Source organism: Salvelinus alpinus, chromosome 9 (assembly GCF_045679555.1).
Source record: "Salvelinus alpinus chromosome 9, SLU_Salpinus.1, whole genome shotgun sequence".
In the NCBI taxonomy this organism is placed as follows: Eukaryota; Metazoa; Chordata; class Actinopteri; order Salmoniformes; family Salmonidae; genus Salvelinus; species Salvelinus alpinus.
In genome coordinates, this window is record NC_092094.1 from 62,057,914 (window position 1) to 62,085,521 (window position 27,608).

At 42.3% G+C, this 27,608-nt stretch overlaps 1 protein-coding gene across 6 annotated transcripts in view; it reads right to left on the minus strand.

Annotated features, from left to right (window-relative positions):
- Positions 1-1,362: 1,362 nt before the first annotated feature.
- Positions 1,363-27,608, minus strand: part of nap1l4a (nucleosome assembly protein 1-like 4a) — a 59,195-nt gene continuing 32,949 nt past the window's right edge. For 4 of the 6 annotated variants that reach the window (XM_071326852.1, XM_071326853.1, XM_071326857.1 and 1 more), the window contains exons 10-14: positions 11,436-11,455; positions 10,934-11,053; positions 10,709-10,744; positions 10,566-10,610; positions 2,931-3,109 (exon numbers count right to left, since the gene is read on the minus strand). In XM_071326852.1, coding sequence (XP_071182953.1) covers positions 3,071-3,109; positions 10,566-10,610; positions 10,709-10,744; positions 10,934-11,053; positions 11,436-11,455 — 260 coding nt within the window. In that variant the 3' untranslated portion in view covers positions 2,931-3,070. Of the gene's footprint in view, positions 3,110-4,859; positions 4,899-10,565; positions 10,611-10,708; positions 10,745-10,933; positions 11,054-11,435; positions 11,456-27,608 lie in introns of all 6 variants that reach the window. The other 2 variants (XM_071326855.1, XM_071326856.1) reach the window with 1 other exon arrangement.

The following is a 27,608-nucleotide window of genomic DNA, read 5'->3' on the forward strand; positions in this document are numbered from 1 at the left end:
TTCAACAAGTGAAGTTTCAAATAATCATCTGGTGAGTGGAACTGTTAAAAAAAAAATGCAGCGTGCTTGCTGTTAGCCATCTCTTTGAAAAGAATGCGTGTGAAACACTGCTGCATTTAAAGCGGAACTAAAAACATTTTAGCAACATGAAATCTTAATAAAATCTGTTCATATACACCACCAGAAAGAATGACACTTAAAAAAAATATGACAAGCAACCACTTAGATATGGTCATTTTCATGTTTGGGAATTATGTATACTAAGGCATTTACGAAAAATCTATAGCAATATAGAGTGGGAACAATTAATAGACATGGTAGTAAATAAAAAATAAAAAAGTTGTGATGGTCTAAGTCTACAATGCTTAAACTTCATCAATCTGATTGGGCGGGCCTGTCTCTCCAGTGCGTGGGCCTCTGTCCACCCATACGCACCTGATGCAATCAGCGCATGACGACCGCTGCGCATCACAAATAGCCTACTAACAAAGACTTCAGACTACTTTTTCCAATACCTGGTTTGGATACCCATTGTTAGCATTTACATCTTTCCTACCCTACCGGCTACCCATGTCATTCTTCTATGAGCTGCTCCATGCCAAAATCAGTTGAGAGCTGAACACTCTTGCTGCCTGCAGATGATATTCAGTTGAAACTAGGCTGTGTGTGCAGCGCGCATGTGAATACGGTTCACATTTTGCAGGCTACTTTGTGCATGATTACTCTATTGTACTGCATAATTGATAAGTCGTATACCTCAACCACACTACTTTGGTAAGCATCAGTAGGGATTGAATATACGCAATGCCCACTGAAAAAAAAAGTGGCTATCCACTACACCACTGGCCCTTTGTTTTACAAAAAGTGTACGAGTGCACTGGTATTACGGTTGCTGTCACAAACCTGTCACACACTGAAGGCCTACAGGTTCGCCACTGCATAAGCAGGTCTATAATAGTTTCTTAACAACCTTTATATCTGTTTAAAGAAAGTAACAACCTTTATATCTGTTTAAAGAAAGGAGTATGTGTGTGTGTGTGTGTATATATATATATATATATATATATATATATATATATATACACACACACACACACAGCCTGGCAGAGCGGTTTTATTTAATTTTCTAGTACAAATGTATCCGACACCGAGACACTTTATATGTGGTCTCGAGACAGGTACTACCAGTAGATCGCTACTTTATTAAAACACAGAAGGGACATTTCATAACACCTGCATGTGTAACGCAGAGCTTAATGTAACAGTATTCAGTGGTACAATTACTTTAATGAATGAATGTATATCAGATATTACCCACCCACTGCAATAAACATGGCTGGAGACACAAAAACAATTACCGGAAACAGTCTGTCACACAACTTTAATAGAATATTAACTAATTCTGTACAAATTGAAAATAATATTGCGCAAGTAACAAATTGTGAGGAACCAGATAAGGCCATTTCTAGCACAAGGTCCAATTAGGTGGGGAGGATGAAGACGTCACCGTGGCTTCAAGAGATGTGTCCTTTCAAAAACGAGGGCTCTACAATCTTTAAAAGGGGGGGATATGTGTGGTAAAGCACTGTAACGATGACCATTGCTACCACGCTGACCACCATACCAACCAGCATCAACGTGCTGACAGGATCAAGTACATGGGCAACCGGTTGTCTCACGTTTGGGGAGACATTCTATAGACAAATAGGCATTCTTAGGGGAGTAATACATGTTTAAATGTCATGTTAGCAGGAATATGGACAAAACATGTTTGCTGGTAGAGGGGTTGGATTGGTAGCCTTCTGTAACGATGTGCACTGTTTATGATGGCTGCATGAACTGCCACAACACCTCAACCTTCTGGCCCAATTCCAAACTTATACACACATACCCTTATTTCCTTCCCCTAACATATATCCGAGGACTGGATAGGTATATTCTACTAACGTTAAGCTTTACCATCTTGTACTGCTATCCTTTTTCTTGGTTAAGTGTGTCGTGACGATGTGTAAATTGCACTTTCAAACCAAATAACCCTGTACACGTATCCGCAATATGGTAATAACTCCACCTAAACCTCTAAAAAGGCAGGATTGTTATAACATCAACTATATAATACCTGTTACATTGCTTAAACCTACAAGGTCCTTTCAGATCAGCTAAAAGGGACGAATAGGGATTTAGGAACGATAGGTTAAGGATCATGCCATCGTTTCCAAATGTATTAGAATGGCTGACCATGAGAAGTGTAGCCATATTTTGTTAAGCCCTACGAGTCCGGGCACAGTCAAAGCAGTAGTGTGGCAAGAAATTCTCAAAACGCTTAAAACCATTTCACATATTAAAAAATACAATTTGGCAGTATAAACATGTTGTTAGTCTTGCAAAGCTTGGGAAAGGGACAAATATTTGTTGGGCATTTGCATGGTGAATGAGCCTTATCTATTGTGGGTGGGGCCTAAAATACTTTCCCATAATGCACCACTTCATACAGCTGCATGAAACCAGAATAAATAGTCCAAGGACATGAACATTAGAAAATAAAATAAAATTGAGAGTAATACACCTTGTCTATTAAAAACACCATAAAGAAAGAAAAAAGAACTTGTCAGCAACCCCAGTGATGTATTAAGTCAAACCTGTTCAGCAATTTCCTGGTAAATTAACACTTATCTTATTGGCCTTACAAAACCCTGAGTAACTGATTTTCTGTCAAAACTAAAGTTCGGGATCCATCCATTCAATATTTTTTTTATTTGAATATTCTGAGGTTCTCGGCATTAGTCACCTACTTGTGAAGTAGACTAACTCTACGTTGCCATGGTGAATTGTTTAAAGTCCAGGTCACTTCTTAATTGGTTATGAATGAAGCTAAAACAAAGAGGGCGGGGGACAGGACAGCAGAAAAATGGGCATGCATGTATTAAAAACACTGTTTGGTTGTGTTCTATTGCGTTTGTATGAGAGTTCATAAGGGGCGGAGCCAACAGGGGCGGGAAGACCTGCTGATTGGATGAGGACTGATTTGATGGACAGCAGGACCTCGGCCAAGCTCCCCTGGTCACCACGGTTACTGCTGTTTGCACTCGGCAGGCTGGGGCTCTTCTTTCTGAGGGGAGGCAGGAGAGAGAGATGAGAGCTGAGGGGAAGGGTTAAGGGAGGAAGACGGCAGTGGTGGATGAGATTGAAGGAAACAGGCAGAGATAGTCAGCTAATTGAACTAGTGTCAAAAGAACAGATCAAGCCAAGAGGAGAAAAAGTTACGAAAGAGAGCTAGGAGACGAGTGAGAAGGGTGACTAGGGGAGAATCTCAATTGGGCTGGAATAAGTTTTTGACCAAGTAATGAGAAGAGAAAGTAAGCCTTTAGAGTGAGACACCGGGTACAACTAAGAAAAATAAACATATTGTAACGATTGAGTGAAAGCAACAGACTGGGTTCTGAAGAGACGGGAGTTAACCCTCGAGTTTATTTTAGGCAGTAAACTAATATATATATATTATATATATATATATATAACACACGTACACATTGAACAAATATATAAATGCAACAATTTTAGAGTTACGGAAATCAGGCAATTTAAATAAATGAAGCTCTAATCTATGGATTTCACATGACTGGGCAGGGGCGGAGCCACCGGTGGGCCTGGGAGGACGTAGGGCCACCCACTGGGAGCTAGGCCCAGCCAATCAGAATGAGTTTATCCCCCCAAAAAGTATTTATTACAGACAAACACTCAGTTTCGTCAGCTGTCCGAGTGGCTGGTCTCAGACGATACCGCAGGTGAAGAAGCCCAGATGTGGAGGTCCTGGGCTGGCGTGGTTACATGTGGTCTGCAGTTGTGAGGCCAGTTGGCTGTACTGCCAAATTTTCTAAAACGACGTTGGAAGCGGCTTATGGTAGAGTAATGAACATTCATTTCTCTGGCAACAGCGCTGGTGGACATTCCTGCAGTCAGCATGCCAGTTGCACTCTACCTCAACTTGAGACATCTGTGGCATTGGGTCGTGTGACAAAACTGCACATTTTAGAGTGGCCTGATACTATCCCAGGCACAAGGTGCACCCGTGTAATGATCATGCTGTTTCAATCAGCAGCTTCTTGATATGCCACACGTCAGGTAGATGTAAACACACTTGTGCACAAAATATTTGAGAAATAAGCTTTTGTGCGTATGGAAAATGTCTGGGATCTTTCATTTCAGCTTATGAAACATGGGACCAACACTTTACATGTTGCATTTATATTTTTGTTCAGTATACTTCCATACATGTTTTAAAAAAACTGGTGCCAGGCTGTCTTGAGGCATCCTAGAGACTCACATCTTCGCAGAGGGGTCACAGTGTGTAACCCAAACGGTTCAGATGCTACAGACAGAAGTTGGCAGATCGGATGTACCGCAAGACCCGCAACGCTTGTGGGGATTGTAGAGCAAAACGGAGAACACCGTCGTGTTCGCCATCTTTCCATAGAGCGGTCATAATAGTTTGTGGGTAAACCTTTTGGACGCTACAGACGTTTTCATGGGAAGAACGATTTTCGGGATGTCTCATGGTCTGATAAACAGATGCAGAAATGTGACGTGGATTGAGATGCAGCCCATGCAACAACAAAAAAACATATCCAACTTAAAACGGACAGATTTTGATTGTTTTATTATGCTAATTAGATTTCCACGGGGCAGCGGACATCGACTCTAGGGGGTTAAGCTTGACAACAGAATGAAGGATGGAGTGATGGATAAAGAATTGTCTGGATAGAGAAAAGGAGAAAGATTTGGATGGAGAGAATGAGAGAAGTGAGCCAAGACAGAAATACAAAGTACAGAATGCAGTGTCATTTTAATTTCTCCCTTACCTAGAAATGCATGGGGTGAGAATGATTGATTGCTTATGCCTGTAATGGGAGGTACAGGGGGAGGGGAGAGACAATAACAATGGTCAGGAACAAAACTATAGGGTTATTCAGATAGAAACGCAATATACTGACGGGGAGTGATGTCGGATCTACATTATGCTGTATTATATTCTGTAAGGCCATACACGTTCAATTTACTGTATAACAGAGACCCCGCTTCACATAAAATAAAAGTTAAAAAAGCCAAATGAAATGATTCACTTCGTCAATGTAGTAGTTGGGGTTCGGTTTAAATCGCAGTGAATCGAATCATGGTAATAATAAAAAAAATTGTGTGAATCATGAACAGTAAAACATTTTGTTTTGCTGTAACCTTTTTGATTGTGTTGCTGCAAAAACTTATTTTGTAGAATGCTTTAAACATTCAATTTATTGTACATTGCAACCCAAGATGCTAATAGTCAGCCTGAAATAAACACTTCCATAGATATATACTACCGTTCAAAGGTTGAGTCACTTAGAAATGTCCTTGTTTTTGAAAGAAAAACATTTTTTGTCCATTAAGATCACATGAAATTGATCAGAAATACGGTGTTAACTTGTTAATGTTGTAAATGACTATTGTTGCTGGAAACAGCAGATTTTTTATGCAATATCTTTAGAGGCGTACAGAGGCCCATTATCAGCAACCATCACTCCTGTGTTCCAATGGCACGTTGTGTTCGCTAATCCCAGTTGATCATTTTAAAAGGCTAATTGATCATTAGAAAACCCTTTTGCAATTATGTTGTTTCTCATGGTCCGAGTCATTTAAGTGTCTTTTGGCAAACTCCAAGCGGGCTGTCATTTGCCTTTTACTGAGGAGTGGGTTATGTCAGGCCACTTTACCATAAAGGCCTGGTTGGTGGAGTGCTGCAAAGATGGTTGTCCTTCTGGAAGGTTCTCCCATTTCCACAGAGGAACTCTGGAGCTCTGTCTGAGAGACCATGTTCTTGGTCACCTCCCTGACCAAGGTCCTTCTCCCACGATTGCTCAGTTTGGCTGGGTGGCCAGCTCTACGAAGAGTCTTGGTGGTTCCAAACTTCTTCCATTTAAGCATGATGGAGACCACTGTGATCTTGGGGACTTTCAATGCTGCAGACATTTTTTGGTACCCTTCCCCAGATCTGTGCCTCGACACAAACCTGTCTTCGAGCGCTACAGACAATTCCTTCGACCTCCTGTCTCGATTTTTGCTGTGACATGCACTGTCAACTGTGGGACATTTTATAGACAGGTGTTTGCCTTTCCAAATCATGTCCAATCAATTGAATTTGTGTATAGGCAATACGGTAAGCTATCAGACAGATAGACGAAGGTGTGTGTAACGTCGTCGCTCTGAAAATAGACAACACTTCGTTTTTGTTACATTTGATTTTATGTGCCAACATGTTCCTAATTGGACAAGCTAAATGTGTACAATTTGCCAAATGGATAGCCTAGGCCAGGGGTTCAAACTTTTCCCCAAATATGATGAACCCCTGGTCGAGGACTCCCTACAAAAAAAGTGTGTGAAAGCGGCACAACTCATCCTGGGCTTAAGGCACAACATTGCACATCAAAAGAACGGTTTCAAAATAAAAAAGTCATTGCTGTGAGACGATATGCAAAAATGGCAAGCCTGTTTCAATTAAGCGCTTCATGAAAAATATCCGTTCCTTGTTGGCTACAGATGCATTTTGTTGGTCCAACATTTTACAATTTGGAACGGATTTAACTTGTTAACCGGTTAATGGTGGTCGGTTAAATTGAACGAAATGTGAAACTCTTATTAATTTGCCTGACTCATCCTGAATTTACACTGAACAAAAACACAACATGTAAAGTGTTGGTCCCATGTTTCATGAGCTGAAATAAAATGCCAGAAATGTTGCATATGCACAAAGAATATTTCTCAACACAGAAATGCACACATCCCTATTAGTGAGCATTTCTCCTTTGCCAAGATAATCCATCCACTTGACAGGTGTGGCATATAAAGAAATGATTAAACAGCATGATCATTACGGTCTGTAATAAAGCCTCCGAGTCATGCGAAATCCATAGATTAGGGCCTAATTAATATATTTAAATCGACTGACTTCCTTATAGGAATGAATCAGTAAATCTTTGAAATTGTTGCATGTCGCATTTATATTTTTGTTCAGTATACGTCCATTCATTTCTTCAACTTCAAAAAAAAAAATACAAGTAAAAAACATTCGCTTAAAAAGTCACACGTTATTTTTGACAGAGTTAATGAACTGTCCATTGAACAGCACAGCAATTGATAAAACAGGACCATGTTTAAAACACAAGTGGTTCTAAGCTAGGGCTGGGTGGTATACGGCATTTTATGATATACCGGTATTGATGCACGGACCGGTTTGGGTTTTTACTTTACCTTCTATAACGGTATTTGAATGTTTGGTTTGTTTAATGTGATACGACGTGTGTAATGTAGATTTTTATAGTTTACTTCGCTACTCTCTCCGCGCCGCTTTCCACAGACCTAGCCACGCCCCGTCACTCAAGGAATGTCCTCAACCACGAGACACTGGCGTTCAGTCTGCATGGTCAATGCAGCACATGCAACAGTGTTAATGACAACGATGCTGTTATCACTTTGCTTCTTAATATAAATCTACTAGCGTTCTATAATTACACCATTCGTTTGTGTTTCTTACATCTGCAAACAGCTAGTTTGTATTTTCTTAGCAAGTTGGGCCTAAATCTTGTTAGCCGCTAATGCCAATCGCTAGCTAGCAAATAAATGTACTGAGTCAGAGCTAACGTAATTAACTATACAGCCCGATAATACCAGTGATGGTGTAGACCTAAATCAGCAAGTTTGTGCAACAGTATCTTCTAAATCAAAAGAGGAATACGCAAAGCATGAATATGTAAGCTACAAGAAGTAGCTAAGAGAAAACATGCAATGTAGCCAAAGATGATTGGGTCCCCTAGGAAACACTTAACTATTTTGGTTTCTACCAACTGTATTCAAAGTGCCCACTATTATACTCTAACTATAGAATAATCATTTCCATGACGCCAACAGTTCATCCAAATGTTCACCCAAAAGTCAAATAGCAATTGCAACACTTGGTTAAAAATAAGGCCTAGAAGTGTAGAAATTATCTCAAATGAGTGCAGGAAATGTATGAAAGCGCTGGGGTTGAATTGAACAGGGGTTGAATTGAACAGTATAAAACAATCCGAATGGAGAAAGACCCATTGAAAATCACTTAAAATGTATGCGTTGCCACCCTAGGGTCACGCACTACTCATAAAGCAAATGTAGCACGTTTATTATTCTGAGCTTGACCATATTACACCAGGTAGGCAGTTACAGAAATCAGGAATGCAACAGGCTCCATCTGAGCTATTGTGTCCAACACACCTGTTATATTAGGCCCCTACAGACCAAAAAAAGGATGTTATTATGATAATGTTTTTCAATGACATGTTTTGCTAAAATAAAGGTTTAACTTCATTAGCATACTGGTTATGTCCGGAATTTCAGATGACTGACATGCCCAAAGTAAACTGCCTGTTACTCAGGCCCAGAAGCTAGGATATGCATATACTTGGAAGCATTGGATAGAAAACCCTGAAGTTTCTAAAACGGTTCAAATAATGTCTGTGAGTATAACAGAACTGATATGGCAGGTGAAAACCGAGGAAAATCCATCCGTAAATAATTATTTGAGGTCACAGGCCATGTCGATGCTTGCCTATGGGATATACAAATAGGTAGGACCCAGATTGCAGTTCCTATGGCTTCCACTAGATGTCAACAGTCTTAGAAAGGGTTAAAAATGAGCAAGTAGTGGGAAAAACGCCAAAGTGTATCATTAGAAATGTAGTCTTGTTGGCGCGTAAATGAGGTGCACGCTCTTCGTTATTTATCTTCCCTATTGAACGTACTATTCTCCGTCTTAAATAGTATCGTTTATTTAGATATTAGAATACCTGAGGATTAATTAGATACATCGTTTGACTTGTTTGGATGAACTTTACAGGTAACTTTTTGGATTCGTTTGTATGCATGTTGAACGAGTGGATTACTGAACCATTCATTCTGTAGCTGGGACCCTTGGGATTGCAAACAGAGGAAGATCTTCAAAAGATAAGTGATTTATTTAGTCGGCATTTGTGATTTTGTGACTCCTGTGCTGGTTGAAAAAGTATGTGTGGGGCGCGGTCCTCAGATAATCGCATGGTATGCTTTTGCCGTAAAGCCTTTTGAAATCTGACATGGCAGTTGGATTAACAAGAAGTTAAGCTTTTAAACGATGTAAGACACTTATATTTTCATTAATGTTTAATAATATGATTTTTGTATTTTGAATTTCGCGCTCTGCAATTTCACCGGATGTTGTCGTAGGTGTCCCGGTAGCGTTTCATGCGCCAAAAGAGGTTAAGTAAATACAGGCATGCACCACATTACTACAAGACAAAACAGCTCAATCAAGCCTGATGGTCTTGTAAGTATAAAACCAAAGCTTGCAATTCATTAAATAAAGAAAAACATGAAAAGGTAGCGCAATGGAATGTCACTGTGGTGTGAAGAATCCAATACTTTACCCTGTATGTGGTACAAATCACATTATTGTGGAAGCACCTCTTGTAAGAGTATGAATTAGGCTGTTTGAGAAGGTTTGAATCCTAAGCAACCTGCCTACACATAGTTTGAAGTACAATACCTACATAGCTACTGTAGTAGGTCAAAGCTGTGTGCTGGAAAACCTTGGTAGAGCATGGGTGGAATAGGCATTGTTGTTCCTTTTTCGGCTTCAAAGACTCACTTCAAACGTCGTTTTTGGTTTTTAATCCATGTTTTTTACACCGGAAGGTGATGAACAACATAATTAATCAATAAGGCCCGAGTGGGTGTGGTATATGACCAATATACCACAGCTAAGGGCTGTTCAATGCAACGCAGAGTGCCTGGATACAGCCCTTAGCCGTTGTATATTGGCCATATACCACAAACCCGAGGTGCCTTAATGCTATTATGAACTGATTACCAACGTAATTAGAACAGTAAAAAGTAAAATGCTGTCAAACCCATACCACGGCATCCAGCCAATCAGCATGCAGGGTTTGAACCACAGTTTATACAGCATAACACATGCTCTCCTCGTGAACCCTCACAATGTTATGTGTTTTATTGATTGGTAAGATCCCAGCTCATAATCCTACTGATCAAAAGCAAAATTGGCAAGACGAGGTGTGACAACAAAAGGTGTAATAATATACTATTATTATAGCATAGTAAAATTATAAAAGTAAATGTAAAATATCAATAATATCTAGCCTACTTGTAAATGTTCAACAAAATATTCATAAGCTGCCTATGAACTACAATTGGGATAATTTTCTTACAATCTATTGACCTGAGAACTACAACATTTAAAAAAATGTATAAAATAAGAGACATGAGACATGATTAAATGCAATAAAAACAATGAATGGTGCTATAAAAATGTAAGTGACCTGTAATTAACACATTAAGTTTGACAGTCCTCGTTATAACAATGTTTTGTGAAGGGAAATAATATGATAAGCAGTTGGGGCTAGGAGGCTACTTCCTTTGACACATGTACTTGGGTGAGGAGAACCATCAGTTGGGAACACACTCAAAAGAAGCATGTCCACTAGCAGCACTGCATAAATACTGACCTTAGGGTCAAAGTCTCCCTCGTCATCATCATCACCATCCTGCTCCTAAATCACAAGAGACAGAGTAAATAATGACAATTCTCCTTAGTATGTTCCATTCGACAAACATTTAACAAGATATTCATATCCAATCCTCTCCTTACCTCTTCAATTCCCTCCTCCAGCTCTTCCTCCTCAAACTGCACAGACAATAGGACAGTGTTACACATTCTGTTACAGCTCCCGATTGGAAATACACACCACATACAAAGTTGTGGAAATGGAAAACTCTTAATCAATGTACTTAATGACAGACTCAATAGTTTCACTCATGTTATAACATGCACTTGCTGTATGCCTAAATGTGTGAGTGTGTGTTTGACACGTACACTTTCGTCATCCTCCAGTGCCTCTCCAGTGAAGTAGAGCACAGCTCGGGGGACTATCCTCTCACGGAAGAAATGGCCAATCTCAAAGTCTGTGGCTAAGGAGAACTCGGTGTCCTCGTCCTGGGGAGACAGTTGTTTTTTTAGGACTGGACATCATAGGCCACTTTCCTAGACACAGATACAGCCCAGACCAGGGCCAGTACTCAGAAAACTTCTCAGAGTAGGAGTGCTGATCTAGGATCCATTTCCGCTTTTATATTAATTAATGGAAAGGGGAACCTGATCCTAGATCAGCAATCCTACTCCGAGATGTTTTGTAAATACAGGCCCTGGACAAAAAAGCCTTATGAATGGGAAACCATTGAAATCACTTTTTTAGTCCAGGATTAGGCTTCTGTCCAAGTAACTGGCCCTCTATCAATATTTCCATTAAATTTAGAAACTGATAAAAGTAATATAAATTGTGCATTTGGGTCTGAAATGCAGATCATATATTACTCACCGGCTCTTCATCAGGTGACACTGGAAGAGAAAGGAAATGATAACCTTTGATTATTTCACTTTGATTTAGAAAGTGTACATTTCGCAAACAATCGTTTTACAAAAGTCAAACCTGAAAGGGCAGCCCGACATAGATCAATCACTCAACAACAATCAAATTACATTCACACCGCTGATAACTTCTATACTACACCTCCGTGAAATTAGTGACATCACCCAGGTGCTCTTTGATCTCGAATTCCACAGCAGTCACTCCCTGGTAAGCGACAGAGCACCACCCTCACTGACAAAACATTGATGAGTTTTCAAAAGGAAGGCGGAAATGTCACTGCTTTCTTTATCTAGTGTTGGGAAATCACTCCATCGCCAACCATGGCAATGAGTGACTCAACATCAATGTCATAGGTTTTAAAAGACATACCTAGGAGTCTTCAGGTGGTTGCACCAACATGGATTAACGCTTAAACTAGGTTAAATCAAGGTTTCTCTAAATGTTTAACTAATCCTAGTTCAATTAAATCCTTCCTGTAATCTAATAACAGTTTTCACTTTGAGCCTGTTGCTCATATGAATTAAAATAAATGGTGATTCATTCTAAACTGCCACTTGAGATGGTTTAACTGATAAATTCTACTGTGGAGACCAAAACGAGTTCCTCAAAGAATTAGAGACAGGTTGAATCCTGTTGAGTTCTATGATAATTAGCTCATTATTAGTACATTTACATTTAAGTCATTTAGCAGACGCTCTTATCCAGAGCGACTTACAAATTGGTGCATTCACCTTATGATATCCAGTGGAACAACCACTTTACAATAGTGCATCTAACTCTTTTAAGGGGGGGGGGTTAGAAGGATTACTTTATCCTATCCTAGGTATTCCTTAAAGAGGTGGGGTTTCAGGTGTCTCCGGAAGGTGGTGATTGACTCCGCTGACCTGGCGTCGTGAGGGAGTTTGTTCCACCATTGGGGTGCCAGAGCAGCGAACAGTTTTGACTGGGCTGAGCGGGAACTGTACTTCCTCAGAGGTAGGGAGGCGAGCAGGCCAGAGGTGGATGAACGCAGTGCCCTTGTTTGGGTGTAGGGCCTGATCAGAGCCTGAAGGTACGGAGGTGCCGTTCCCCTCACAGCTCCGTAGGCAAGCACCATGGTCTTGTAGCAGATGCGAGCTTCAACTGGAAGCCAGTGGAGAGAGCGGAGGAGCGGGGTGACGTGAGAGAACTTGGGAAAGTTGAACACCAGACGGGCTGCGGCGTTCTGGATGAGTTGTAGGGGTTTAATGGCACAGGCAGGGAGCCCAGCCAACAGCGAGTTGCAGTAATCCAGACGGGAGATGACAAGTGCCTGGATTAGGACCTGCGCCGCTTCCTGCGTGAGGCAGGGTCGTACTCTGCGAATGTTGTAGAGCATGAACCTACAGGAACGGGTCACCGCCTTGATGTTAGTTGAGAACGACAGGGTGTTGTCCAGGATCACGCCAAGGTTCTTAGCACTCTGGGAGGAGGACACAATGGAGTTGTCAACCGTGATGGCGAGATCATGGAACGGGCAGTCCTTCCCCGGGAGGAAGAGCAGCTCCGTCTTGCCGAGGTTCAGCTTGAGGTGGTGATCCGTCATCCACACTGATATGTCTGCCAGACATGCAGAGATGCGATTCACCACCTGGTTATCAGAGGGGGGAAAGGAGAAGATTAATTGTGTGTCGTCTGCATAGCAATGATAGGAGAGACCATGTGAGGATATGACAGAGCCAAGTGACTTGGTGTATAGCGAGAATAGGAGAGGGCCTAGAACAGAGCCCTGGGGGACACCAGTGGTGAGAGCACGTGGTGCGGAGACAGATTCTCGCCACGCCACCTGGTAGGAGCGACCTGTCAGGTAGGACGCAATCCAAGCGTGGGCCGCGCCGGAGATGCCCAGCTCGGAGAGGGTGGAGAGGAGGATCTGATGGTTCACAGTATCAAAGGCAGCCGATAGGTCTAGAAGGATGAGAGCAGAGGAGAGAGAGTTAGCTTTAGCAGTGCGGAGCGCCTCCGTGACACAGAGAAGAGCAGTCTCAGTTGAATGACTAGTCTTGAAACCTGACTGATTTGGATCAAGAAGGTCATTCTGAGAGAGATAGCAGGAGAGCTGGCCAAGGACGGCACGTTCAAGAGTTTTGGAGAGAAAAGAAAGAAGGGATACTGGTCTGTAGTTGTTGACATCGGAGGGATCGAGTGTAGGTTTTTTCAGAAGGGGTGCAACTCTCGCTCTCTTGAAGACGGAAGGGACGTAGCCAGCGGTCAAGGATGAGTTGATGAGCGAGGTGAGGTAAGGGAGAAGGTCTCCGGAAATGGTCTGGAGAAGAGAGGAGGGGATAGGGTCAAGCGGGCAGGTTGTTGGGCGGCCGGCCGTCACAAGACGCGAGATTTCATCTGGAGAGAGAGGGGAGAAAGAGGTCAAAGCACAGGGTAGGGCAGTGTGAGCAGAACCAGCGGTGTCGTTTGACTTAGCAAACGAGGATCGGATGTCGTCGACCTTCTTTTCAAAATGGTTGACGAAGTCATCAGCAGAGAGGGAGGAGGGGGGAGGAGGGGGAGGAGGATTCAGGAGGGAGGAGAAGGTGGCAAAGAGCTTCCTAGGGTTAGAGGCAGATGCTTGGAATTTAGAGTGGTAGAAATTGGCTTTAGCAGCAGAGACAGAAGAGGAGAATGTAGAGAGGAGGGAGTGAAAGGATGCCAGGTCCGCAGGGAGGCGAGTTTTCCTCCATTTCCGCTCGGCTGCCCGGAGCCCTGTTCTGTGAGCTCGCAATGAGTCGTCGAGCCACGGAGCAGGAGGGGAGGACCGAGCCGGCCTGGAGGATAGGGGACATAGAGAGTCAAAGGATGCAGAAAGGGAGGAGAGGAGGGTTGAGGAGGCAGAATCAGGAGATAGGTTGGAGAAGGTTTGAGCAGAGGGAAGAGATGATAGGATGGAAGAGGAGAGAGTAGCGGGGGAGAGAGAGCGAAGGTTGGGACGGCGCGATACCATCCGAGTAGGGGCAGTGTGGGAAGTGTTGGATGAGAGCGAGAGGGAAAAGGATACAAGGTAGTGGTCGGAGACTTGGAGGGGAGTTGCAATGAGATTAGTGGAAGAACAGCATCTAGTAAAGATGAGGTCAAGCGTATTGCCTGCCTTGTGAGTAGGGGGGGAAGGTGAGAGGGTGAGGTCAAAAGAGGAGAGGAGTGGAAAGAAGGAGGCAGAGAGGAATGAGTCAAAGGTAGACGTGGGGAGGTTAAAGTCACCCAGAACTGTGAGAGGTGAGCCATCCTCAGGAAAGGAACTTATCAGGGCGTCAAGCTCATTGATGAACTCTCCAAGGGAACCTGGAGGGCGATAAATAGTAGGCTATTTACATGCCCATTTTGTACAACAATTGAATTGGGGCTTATGATATGCCCAGCCTTGGTTTGAAAGATGATGTTACGCAACTTGCTGTAACGGGCCTGATAACAGTAACATTGTAGTGAAGTAGCATTAACGTTAGTTTTAAAGTGCATTATAGGCATTGATATTTACCAGTTATTTATGCTTACTAAATATTGGTGGGTCAAGTTTTCCATTGTCATCATAGGGATTATGGAGAGGGGCAAACTGCTGGGGAATCATCTGGCACATCTTCTGGGTGATAGGATCAATTCCCTTGGACGGAGGCCCCCCTCCGGCTCCGGACTGAAATAGCCACTGCCTCTCCTCTGCCGCATCCTTTTTGGCTTTTGCGTTTAAGTTTTTCCAGCACGCTTTCATCCGATTTGGGTCCCTCTTCTCTTTAAGCCGTGTTGATCCATTACATTTGTTGCATAAAATGGCCCAGGTGTCTTCATTTTTGACAGTTGTGTTGTCTGTCTTTTTATCCTCCAGTACGTTACTAAATTCCTCCATTAACTCCGACCAGATTTTTTTTCATAAGCGGAGAAATGTGATCTTTGACATGCCATGATCAGGTGGCAAGCGCACAAATAAAAAATGGCTAAATAATGTTAAGTAATGACAATAATAAATAATATTGTATGCTAGCTATCTTGGTATATAAACCATCTAGCTACAGTAGCTAACAAATTTGTTTTCTGTCTAGTACTGGCAAATACCGGATTTAATTTCAAATCAGCCAACCCATGAGAACCTTTCATGATGGAGCTAGTAGTTCTAACGTTACATTGTTATTATTTTAAATCAAGGAACAGCAACTTTGTGGCCTGATTTATCAAGTAGGCTAGCTACTTCGTTTCAACTCATGAAATACCTCGTATATTGGTGTAACATGTCACTAATCATAGTTTAAAACCGTTAATCAGAGATTACCTGGTCCAGATTTAAAATTAAGTGGTGCAACACATCTGATTAATTAAACCTAGATTTACAAAATCTAGATTAGCTCTAATCCTAGATGAATTTAAACCATGTTGGTGCGACCCACCCTTCATCCAATAATCTTGATCTCAATCTACACTGAACAAAATATAAAATGCAACGTGTTGGTCCCCACGTTGCATGAAATAAAAGATCCCAGAAATATTCCGTAGGCACAGAAAGCTTATTTCTCTAAAATGTTGTGCACAAATTTGTTTACATCCCTGTTAGTGAGCATTTCTCCTTTGCCAAAATAACCCATCCACCAGACAGGTGTGGAATATCAAGAAGCTGATTAAACAGCATGATCATTACAGGTGCACCTTGTGCTGAGGACAAAAAGACCAGTCTAAAATGTACAGTTTTGTCAACACAATGCCAGAGATGTCTCAAGTTGAGGGAGCTTGCAATTGGATGTTCACTGTAAGATTGTCCAAAAAGCCGCCTCCAACATGTCTACCATAAGCCGCCTCCAACAATTTTAGAGAATTTGGCCTAACAACTGCAGACCACCCGTATGGCGTCATGTGGGCGAGCGGTTTGCTGATGTCAATGTTGAGAACAGAGTGCCCCATGGTGGCGATGGGGTTATGGTATGGCAGGCATAAGCTATGGAAAATGAACACAAGTACAACATTTTGACTGCAATTTGAATGCACAGAAATACTGTGACGTTATCCTGAGACCTATTTCTTTTAATGCATATGTGCCTAACAGATGCATATCTGTATTCCCAGTCATGTGAAATCCATAGATTGCATTTTTTTTTCTTCACATTGACCGATATCCTGATATGGACTGTAACTAAGTAAATTCTTTGAAATTGTTACATGTTGCTTTTATATTTTAGTTTAGTATAATTAATTATTCTAAGGATACTGTATGTTGCAAAATCACGATTGGTCACCAACGTTCATGTGGGCAATGCCACACCCATGGAAAATGATGTCACAACCACTACTGTACAAGCACAGTATTCATAAACTGAAAAAATATCAAATGAATAATGCAACAATTTTACTAAGTTACAGCTAATAAGGAAAATCTGTCAATTTAAATAAATTCATTAGGCCCTAATCTATGGATTTCACATGTCTGGCAATACAGATCTGCAGAGATATCTTAAAAAAAATAAAGTAAGTGCGTGAATCAGAAAACCAGTCAGTATCTGGTGTGACCATGCACCTCATGCAGCGCAACATCTCCTTCGCATAGAGTTGATCAGGCTGTTGATTGTGGCCCCACTCCTCTTCAATGGCTGTGAGAAGTTGATGGATATTGGAGGGAACTGGAACACGCCGTCGTACGAGTCGATCCAGAGCATCCCAAACATGCTCAATGGGTGACATGTCTGCTGAGTATGCAGGCCATGGAAGAACTGGGACATTTTCAGCCTCCACGAATTGTGTACAAATTCTTGCGATTCTTGCATTATCACGCTGAAACATGAGGTGATGGCGGCGGATGAATAGCACAACAATGGGCCTCATGATCTCCTTACGGTCGCTCTGTGCATTCAAATTGACACGGCCCGCTACCAAAACCTGCGGGCTCTCCTTCACTGCAGCCGACGTGAGCAAAACATTTTTAAAAAGTGTCAACCCTCGCAAGGCTGCAGGCCCAGACGGCATCTCCAGCCACATCCTCAGAGCATGCGCAGACCAGCTGGCTGGCTGGTGTTTACGGACATATTCAATCAATCCTTATCCCAGTCTGCTGTCCCCACATGCTCCAAGAGGGCCACCATTGTTCCTGTTCCCAAGAAAGCTAAGGTAACTGAGCTAAATGACTACCACCCCGTAGCACTCACTTCCGTCATCATGAAGTGCTTTGAGAGACTAGTCAAGGACCATATCACCTCCACCCTACCTGACACCCTAGACCCACTCCAATAGGTCCACATACGATGCAATCACACTGCCCTAACCCATCTGGACAAGAGGAATACCTATGTGAGAATGCTGTTCATCGACTACAGCTCAGCATTTAACACCATAGTACCCTCCAAACTCGTCATCAAGCTCGAGACCCTGGGTCTCGACCCCGGCAACTGGGTCCTGGACTTTGACGGGCCGCCCCCAGGTGGTGAGGGTAGGTAACATCTCCACCCCACTGATCCTCAACACTGGGGCCCCACAAGGGTGCGTTCTCAGCCCTCTCCTGTACTCCCTTGTTCACCCACGACTGCGTGGCCATGCACGCCTCCAACTCAATCATCAAGTTTGCAGACGACACTACAGTGGTAGGCTTGATTACCAACAACAACGAGACGGCCTACAGGGAGGTGAGTGTGTGGTCCCTCGGAGTGTGGTGTCCTCACTCAACGTCAACAAAACACAGATGATCGTGGACTTCAGGAAACAGCAGAGGGAGCACCCCCCGATCCACATCGACGGGACAGCAGTGGAGAAGGTGGAAAGTTAAGTTCCTCGGCGTACACATCACGAACAAACTGAAATGGTCCAACCACACAGACAGCGTGGTGAAGAAGGCGCAGCAGCGCCTCCTCAACTTCTGGAGGCTGAAGAAATTCGGCTTGTCACCAAAAGCACACAAACTTTTACAGATGCACAATCGAGAGCATCCTGTCGGACTGTATCACCGCCTGGTACAGCAACTGCTCCGCCCATAACCGTAAGGCTCTCCAGAGGGTAGTGAGGTCTGCACCACGCATCACCGGGGGCAAACTACCTTCCCTCCAGCACACCTACACCACCCGATGTCACAGGAAGGCCATAAAGATCATCAAGGACAACAACCACCCGAGCCACTGCCTGTTCACGCCGCTATCATCCAGAAGGCGAGGTCAGTACAGGTGCATCAAAGCAGGGACCGAGAGACTGAAAAACAGCTTCTATCTCAAGGCCATCAGACTGTTAAAACAGCCATCTCTAACATGGAGGGGCTGCTGCCAACATACTGACTCAACTCCAGCCACTTTAATAATGGAAAAATGTATGTAATAAATGTAACACTAGCCACTTTAAACAATGACACTTCATATGTTTACATACCCTACATTACTCATCTAATATGTATATACTGTACTCTACTGCATCTTGCCTATGCCATTCTATACCATCACTCATTCATATATTTTTTGGGATGTACATACATTCCTACATACATACATACATTCATTCCTTTACACTTGTGTGTATAAGGTAATTGTTGTGAAATTGCTAGGTTAGATTACTCGTTGGATATTACTGCATTGTCGGAACTAGAAGCACAAGCATTTCGGTACACTCGCATTAACATCTGCTAAACAGGTGTATGTGACAAATAAAATTTGATTTGAATTGCCATCGAAAAAATGCAGTTGTGTTTGTAGCTTAAACCTTCCCATACCAAAACCGCCACCATGGGGCACTGTTCACAACGTTGACATCAGCAACACTCACCCACACAACGCCATCTGCTCAGAACAGTTGAAACCGGGATTCACCCGTTTAGAGTACACTTCTCCAGCGTGCCAGGGGCAATAAAAGGTGAGCATTTGAACACTGAAGTCTGGATTCGCAAAAATTCTTTGCTTGTGCAAACCCACAGTTTCATCGGCTGTTCTCAGACCCCCAGGTGAAGAATCCGGATCTGGAGATCCTGGGCTGGCGTGGTTACACGTGGTCTGCGTTTGTGAGGCAGAATGGACACAGTGACAAATTCTCTAAAACGATGTTGGAGGCGGCTTATGGTAGAGAAATTAACATTCAATTCGCTGGCAACAGCTCTGGTGGGCATTCCTGCAGTCAGCATGCTAATTGCACGCTCCCTCAAAACTTGAGACATCTGTGGCATTGTGTTGTGACAAAACCGGACATCTCAGAATGGCCTTTTATTGTCCCCAGCACAAGGTGAGACTGTGTAATGATCATAATGTTTAAATCAGCTTCTTGGATGTGCCACACCGGTCAGGTGGATGGATTATTTTAGTGAAGGAGAAAAGCTCACTAACAGGGATGTAAATAAATTTGTACACAAAATTTGAGAGAAAAGCTTTTTGTGTGTATGTAAGATTTCTGGGATCTTTGATTTCAGCTCATGAAACATGTGACAAACTTTACATTTTTGTAACAAAAAAAAGTGTTAGATCAAAATATATGTTATATTTGAGATTCTTCAAAGTAGTCACCCTTCTCTTAACCAGCTTCATGAGGTAGTCACCTGGAATGTATTTCAATTAACATGTGTGCCTTCTTAATAGTTAATTTGTGGAATTCAATCAGTTGTGTTGTGACAAGGTAGGGGTGGTATAAAGAAGATAGCCCTATTTGGTAAAAGACCAAGTCCATATTATGGCAAGAACAGCTCAAATAAGTAAATAGAAAACGACAGTCCATCATTACTTTAGGACATGAAGGTCGGTCAATAGTGAACATTTCAAGAACTTTGAAAGTTTCGTCAAATGCAGTCGCTAAAACCATCAAGCGCTATGATTCAATTTTACCAAGACTGAGGGGGATGGAGTGCTGCATCAGATGACCTGGCCTGCATAATCCCCCAACCTCAACCAAATTGAGATGGTTTGGGATGAGTTGGACCACAGAGTGAAGGAAAAGCAGCCAACAAGTGCTCAGCATGTGGAAACTCTTCAAGACTGTTGGAAAAGCATTCCATATGAAGTTGGATGAGAGAATGCCAAGAGTGTACAAAGCTGTCATCAAGGCAAGGGAAAGGGGGATACCTAGTCAGTTGTACAACAATGCATTCAACTAAAATGTGTCTTCCGCATTTAACCCAACCCCTCTGATTTAGAGAGGTGGGGGGTGCCTTAAATTGACAACCACGTCATCTGCGCCCGGGGAACAGTGGGTTAACTGCCTTGCTCAGGGGCAGACAGATTTTTACCTCGTCAGCTCGGGGATTCGATCCAGCAACCATCCGGTTACTTGCCCAACGTTCTAACCACTAGGCTACCTGATGTCCAAAGGGTGACTACTTTGAAGAATCTCAAATATATTTTGATTTGTTCAACACTTTTTTGGTTACATGATTCCATATGTGTTATTTCATAGTTTTGATGTCTTCACTATTATTCTACAATGTAGAAAATTGTCAAAAATAAAGAAACCCTTGAATGAGTAGGTGTTCTAAAACTTCTGACCGGTAGTGTACATACATACGATTCACTTCTCACACGCTTGTGCAACAAACAATCATTCAAACAGACAACACTCACGCATAACTATAAACCTTCTTTGACAGTAACACATGGGTGGGTGTGCGCACACACATTCCCACAGTGGTACCAGGCAGGCAGGGCTGCATTCCAGGGAGTTTGCTATGGAGGGAAAGTCAGATGATTCAAGGTTAGCCCTTAGCCAGCATTCTCCCCATTTCCCACTCACATAGCCTGAGAGACAACACTGATTGCAGGGAGGAGATAGGAGATGGAATGGACTTAACTTTCTTCAAGGGAAGATAAAAATAGGAAAGAAGATTAGGTAGAGACTTATGAATGAAGTAAAAAAAAAAAAGAGGATGGAACAGAGGAAAGAGTTGAATTCATGTCAAGACATTTTGGCTACACTGAATTGAACTAAATGCTGGCTTACATTGAAGGGCGGCAAGTGAGTCTGAGAGGGCGAGGTGTACAATTTATGTATTTTTCTTCACAAAGAAGATCTATTGTTTGAGAGATAGCGGATTCAGAGACTTGACTACACAGGCCCCACCCTGAGGGCACACACCTGAGCTACAATATTAATATCTACCAATCACAGACCTAGGATACACCAAAGAGGTATTCAGAGTTTGATGGTGAGAATTCAGGATTGGTGCATGCATGTTTGAAAGGAAGGGCTGACTAATAGATAGAATATGGGAGTCAAGAGCTCAAATAAAAAAGGTGCTTTTTTACTCATTCAGATTACCTAAGATATGCAAATCACCTTGTGACAGTGATATAGACCCACTAGTTGGGGCACCCTTACATGGTCCTACCACCTTTGGTTTTACACACACTTTTGTGTGTGTATTTGTGTGTGTGTGTTCCATTCTTCACCAAGACAATAAGAACTCCAAACTGGAGGTGTGTGTGATGTGTAAATGAGCTGTAGCTAAGTAAACAAAACAAAATCTCGGGTCGCACAAGCACACTGTTTAGTTCCGGCCTTGGCGAAGAATGGAAAGCTCACGTCTTTGACGCACGCTAAGCTTTGAAGTCCAACGTATGGTCGGACAGAAGTCTGATTCTAGTCCACAACAGAGACTGTGCCTACACAGACCAGGCTGTGAATAACACATCTAACCATGAATAGACAGTCATTGTGTAAGAGGCAATGTGAGCAGCCCCTGTCCTGCATATCTCTAAGTACGGACGCATTCCAGATGTATAAATATAATACCACGTTTAGGCCTACTTTATAAAGCACTTTTCATTATTACGAAAACCATCTTAAACTCACTAATCAAAATTCACATCGAGATATTTAAAATGCCTAAAGAAGTGCTTGCCGTCTTAGTAACCAGATCAATATGATACATTGAAGTCTGTGCAGAATGAGTATTTGGGGGAAAGCCGTTCCACTGCCAGGATCAGGGTGCAGCAGTGAGAGTCTACCGCCACCTGCTGGTTGTGTTGAACAACTGCAGAGAAACGACTGTATGCTACACATGGCCTGAAGAGGAAAATCTTGCTTTCTGCATGCTTAGTTAACCTTTAACCTTTAAATGGGTACCCATGCATCTTACCTTTGAAGCATGGATACCTTTGTGTTATTTGTGCAGGTCTCATTTTTAGGAGTGGCCATCAAATCTTCTTTCAAAACTGTGTTTTTCCCCATGATTGCATTAAGAATGTTGTGCAATGACTGGGTTTATCCGAATGCATGTTTCTCTCCTTATGGCAGTCAACTTGAAAGTGCCTCGAGAGGAATATTATGTTCTTGTCATTGAATGCGACAAGCTGATCAATTGAATAGTAAACTGATTTTGCCGTCAGCCGTCTTGTTGGCTGAGGAAAGCTCTAGTATCTTTAAAGAGCGCCGGTAGAAATATTTAGTTGGCGTGGTGGCAACAACTTAGCAGCAACACAGCCCCACTTCCAAATTAATATAGCAGAAACACAGAAGGGCCGCTAGATTAGCTTGAAAATGGGGACCATTCTTTGACAGAGGCCTGACAGTTCAATTTGTGAAGAACGGAACATTTGGCAATGTTCCCCCCCCCCCCCCCATACCCACAGACGAAACAAAGCTGTAAGTGAAGACCGCACAGAAATAAACATTTTGGCATAAATGAAATATTTTAGGTTTGGGGCAAATCCAACATCACAGAGTTGACCCTAAATATTTTCAAGTAATGTGGTGGCATGTTATGGGTACGCTTGTTATCAAAGGGCCTTCCACAAACGGAATCATCTAGAATGAGGTTGTATGCTGTAGCATTAAGATTTCCCTTCACTGGAACTAAGGGGCCTAGCCTGAACCATGAAAAATAGCCCCAGACTATTATTCCTCCTCCACCAAACTTTAGTCGGCACTATGGTAGCATTCTCCTGGCAAACTCAGATTCGTCTGTCAGACTGCCAGATGGTGAAGCGTGATTCCTCACTACAGGGAGTAGTTTCCACTGCTCCAGAGTCCAATGGCAGCGAGCTTCACACCACTCCAGCCAACGTTTGGCATTGGGCATGGTGATCTTAGGCTTGTGTGCGGTGCTTGGCCATGGAAACCCAATTCATGAAGCTCTCGACGAACAATTATTGTGCTGAGGATGCTTCCAGAGGCAGTTTGGAACTCGGTAGTGTGTTGCAACCGAGGACAGACTCCTGTTCTGTGAGCTGTGTAACCTAGCACTTCGCAACATAGCCGTTGTTGCTAATATAGACATTTCTACTTCACAATAACAGCACTTAAAGTTGACCAGGGAAGCTCTAGCAGGGCAGAAATTTGTCGAACTGACTTGTTGAAAAGGTGGCATCCTATGACGGCGCAACGTTGAAAGTCCTGAGCTCTTCAGTAAGACTATTCTGACAATGTTTGTCTGAGGAGATTGCATGGCTGTGTGCTTGATTTTACACACCTGTCAGAAACGGGTGTGGCTGAAACAGCGGAATCCACTAATTTGAAGGGATGTCAACATACTTGTGTGTTTGTATGTACAGTCGTGGCTAAAAGTTGAGAATGACACAAATATTAATTTCCACAAAGTTTGCTTCTTCAGTGTCTTTAGATATTTTTTTCAGATGTTACTATGGAATACTGAAGTATAATTACAAGCATTTCATAAGTGTCAAAGGCTTTTATTGACAATTACATGAAGTTGATGCAAAGAGTCAATATTTGCAGTGTTGACCCTTCTTTTTCAAGACCTCTGCAATCCACCCTGGCATGCTGTCAATTAACTTCTGGGCCACATCCTGCACATAATCAATGCTTGGAGTTTGTCAGAATTGTTGGGTTTTTGTTTGTCCACAAGTTCTCAATGGGATTAAGGTCTGGGGAGTTTCCTGGCCATGGACCCAATGATGATTTGTTTCCCGAGCCACTTAGCCTTATGGCAAGGTGCTCCATCATGCTGGAAAAAGCATTGTTCGTCACCAAACTGTTCCTGGATGGTTGGGAGAAGTTGCTCTCAGAGGATGTGTTGGTACCATTCTTTATTCATGGCTGTGTTCTTAGGCAAAATTGTGAGTGAGCCCAGTCCCTTGGCTGAGAAGCAACCCCACACATGGTCTCAGGATGCTTTACTGTTGGCATGACACAGGACTGATGGTAGCGCTCACCTTGTCTTCTCCGGATGCCCCAAACAATCGAAAAGGGGATTCATCAGAGAAAATGACTTTACCCCAGTCCTCAGCAGTCCAATCCCTGTACCATTTGCAGAATATCAGTCTGTCCCTGATGTTTTTCCAGGAGAGAAGTGGCTTCTTTGCTGCCCTTCTTGACACCAGGCCATCCTCCAAAAGTCTTCGCCTCACTGTGCGTGCAGATGCACTCACACCTGACTGCTGCCATTCCTGAGCAAGCTCTGTACTGGTGGTGCTCCGATCCCGCAGCTGAATCAACTTTAGGAGTTGGTCCTGGCGCTTGCTGGACTTTCTTGGGTGCCCTGAAGCCTTCTTCAAAACAATTGAACCGCTCTCATTGAAGTTCTTGATCCGATAAATGGTTGATTTAGGTGCAATCTTACTGGCAGCTATATCCTTGCCTGTGAAGCCCTTTTTGTGCAAAGCAATGATGATAGCACGTGTTTCCTTGCAGGTAACCATGATTGACAGAGGAAGAACAATGATTCCAAGCACCACCCTCCTTTTGAAGCTTCCAGTCTGTTATTCGAACTCAAATCAGCATGACAGAGATCTCCAGCCCTGTCCTCGTCAACACTCACACCTGTGTTAACGAGAGAATCACTGACATATCAGCTGGTCCTTTTGTGGCAGGGCTGAAATGAAGTGGTTATGTTTTTGGGGGATTCAGTTAATTTGCATGGCAAAGAGGTACTTTGCAATTCATCTGATCACTCTTCATAACATTCTGGAGTATATGCAAATTGCCATCATACAAACTGAGGCAGCAGACTTTGTGAAAATTAATATGCATGTCATTCTCAAAACTTTTGGCCACGACTGTATGTATGTATAGTACCAGTCAAAAGTTTGGGCACCTACTCATTCCAGTGTTTCTATTTTTTTTTTTTATTACTATTTTCTACATTGTAGAATAATAGTGAAGACATCAAAACTATGAAATAACACATAGAAAAAAAGTTAAAACAAAAATAAAAGTTACACTGCCTTGATGACAGCTTTGCACACTCTTGGCATTCGCTCAACAAGCTTCATGAGCTAGCCACCTGGAATGCATTTCAATTAACAGGTGTGCTTTAATAAAATTGGAATTTCTTTCCTTCTAACATGCTGACCAAACTAGACACACGTGTTCGCAGGTTGAAACATCAAAACTCTGAACCAATTATATTAATTTGGGGACTGGTCGAAAATGTTTAATGTTTTATGGCAATTTAGCTAGCTTGCTGTTAGCTAATATGTCCTGCGATAAACATTGGGTTGTTATTTTACCTGAAATACTGATCCAATCCACAGAAGAGAAAGGAATTTGGTTTACCTTTTTGTCACTTCTCCTCCTTCCTCAGGCTTCTAATTTACTTATTTGAACTTTATATGGCGGTTGGCAAAAAACTTTACGGTGCATTACTACAACCGACTGGAGTGTGGACGTCAGTTCATCTTTCAATCACACACACACAAGTGTACATGCTCCTAAACACCAGTGAGGAGATGGGAGAGGCCGGACTTGCAGCACAACTGAGCGTCACAAATAGAACCTTTTTTAATTTGAGCGCCTGGCCACGCAGATGCTCGTTGAGGCGCGAGAGCAGTGTGGGTGCAATGATTGAATAACATTTGTGTGTACATTTAATTTGCATGTACACATACATGCGGTCAAGATGTTAATGCGCTTGAGCCAATCAGTTGTGTTGTAACAAGCTAGGGGTGGTATACAGAAGATAGGGCTATTTGGTAAAAGACCAAGTCCATATTATGGCAAGAACAGCTTGAGCAAAGAGCAACAACAGTCCATCATTACTTTAAGACATTAACTTCTTATGGCTGCAGGGGCAGTATTGAGTAGCTTGGATAAAAGGTGCCCATTTCAAACGGCCTCGTACTCAATTCTTGCTCGTACAATATGCATATTATTATTACTATTGGATAGAAAACACTCAAGTTTCTAAAACCGTTTGAATTATATCTGTGAGTAAAACATAACTCATTTTGCAGCAAACTTCCTGTCAGAAAGTGAAAAATCTGAAATCGAGGCTCTGTTCCAGGGCCTGCCTATAAATGTGCTTGAAATCTATTAGTATACATGCACTTCATACGCCTTCCACTAGATGTCAATAGGCTGTGAGAGGTGAAATGGGGTTTCTAGGTATTTCTATGGTCAAAAGAGAGAGCTTGGAATGACATGACCCCCGAATTCCTTTGTTCAGGAAGCGCATAAAGGTCATCAGTATTGGCTTCTAATATCTCCGGCTTTGATTTTATTTGATAAATGTGATAATATCATCGTAAAGTATGTTTTTTCAATATAGTTTTATCCGATTATTGAATTTTTTTCGGGAGTTTAGGCGTGTTGCGTGCTCTGCGTTTGGTGACGATGGACAGCTTAGCGCCACTTGGCTAGTTTTGCTTGGTAATTCGAGAGGGAAAAAGGCCATTCTAAAACCAAACAACGATTGTTCTGGACGAAGGACCCCTTGTACAACATTCTGATGGAAGATCATCAAAAGTAGGACCCATTTATGATATTATTTCATATATCTGTCGAACATGTTTACTATTAGTTTGCGCCCAGATTTTGGGCGCTCTCTCGCTATAACGTAAGCTGCATGTCGTACTGAAGTTATGTTTAGAATTCTAACACGGCGATTGTATTAAGAACTAGATAAACTAAATATGCACATTTTCAAACAAACCATATATGTATTGTGTAATATGATGTTATAGGACTGTCATCTGATGAAGTTTATGAAGGTTAGTGAAATAATTAATATCTTTTGCTGGTTTTGTCGCTATCGCTACTGTTGCCTTGAATCAATGTAGCTGTGTGGTTGGCTATTGTAGTAAGCTAATATAATGCTATATTGTGTTTTCGCTGTAAAACAATTAAAGAATCGGAAATATTGGCTGGATTCACAAGATGTTTGTCTTTCATTTGCTGTACACCATGTATTTTTCATAAATGTTTTATGATGAGTATTTAGGTATTTCAATTTGGTCTCTGTAATTGTTCTAGCTGCTTCGGTGCTATTTCCGATTGTAGCTGCAATGTAAAACT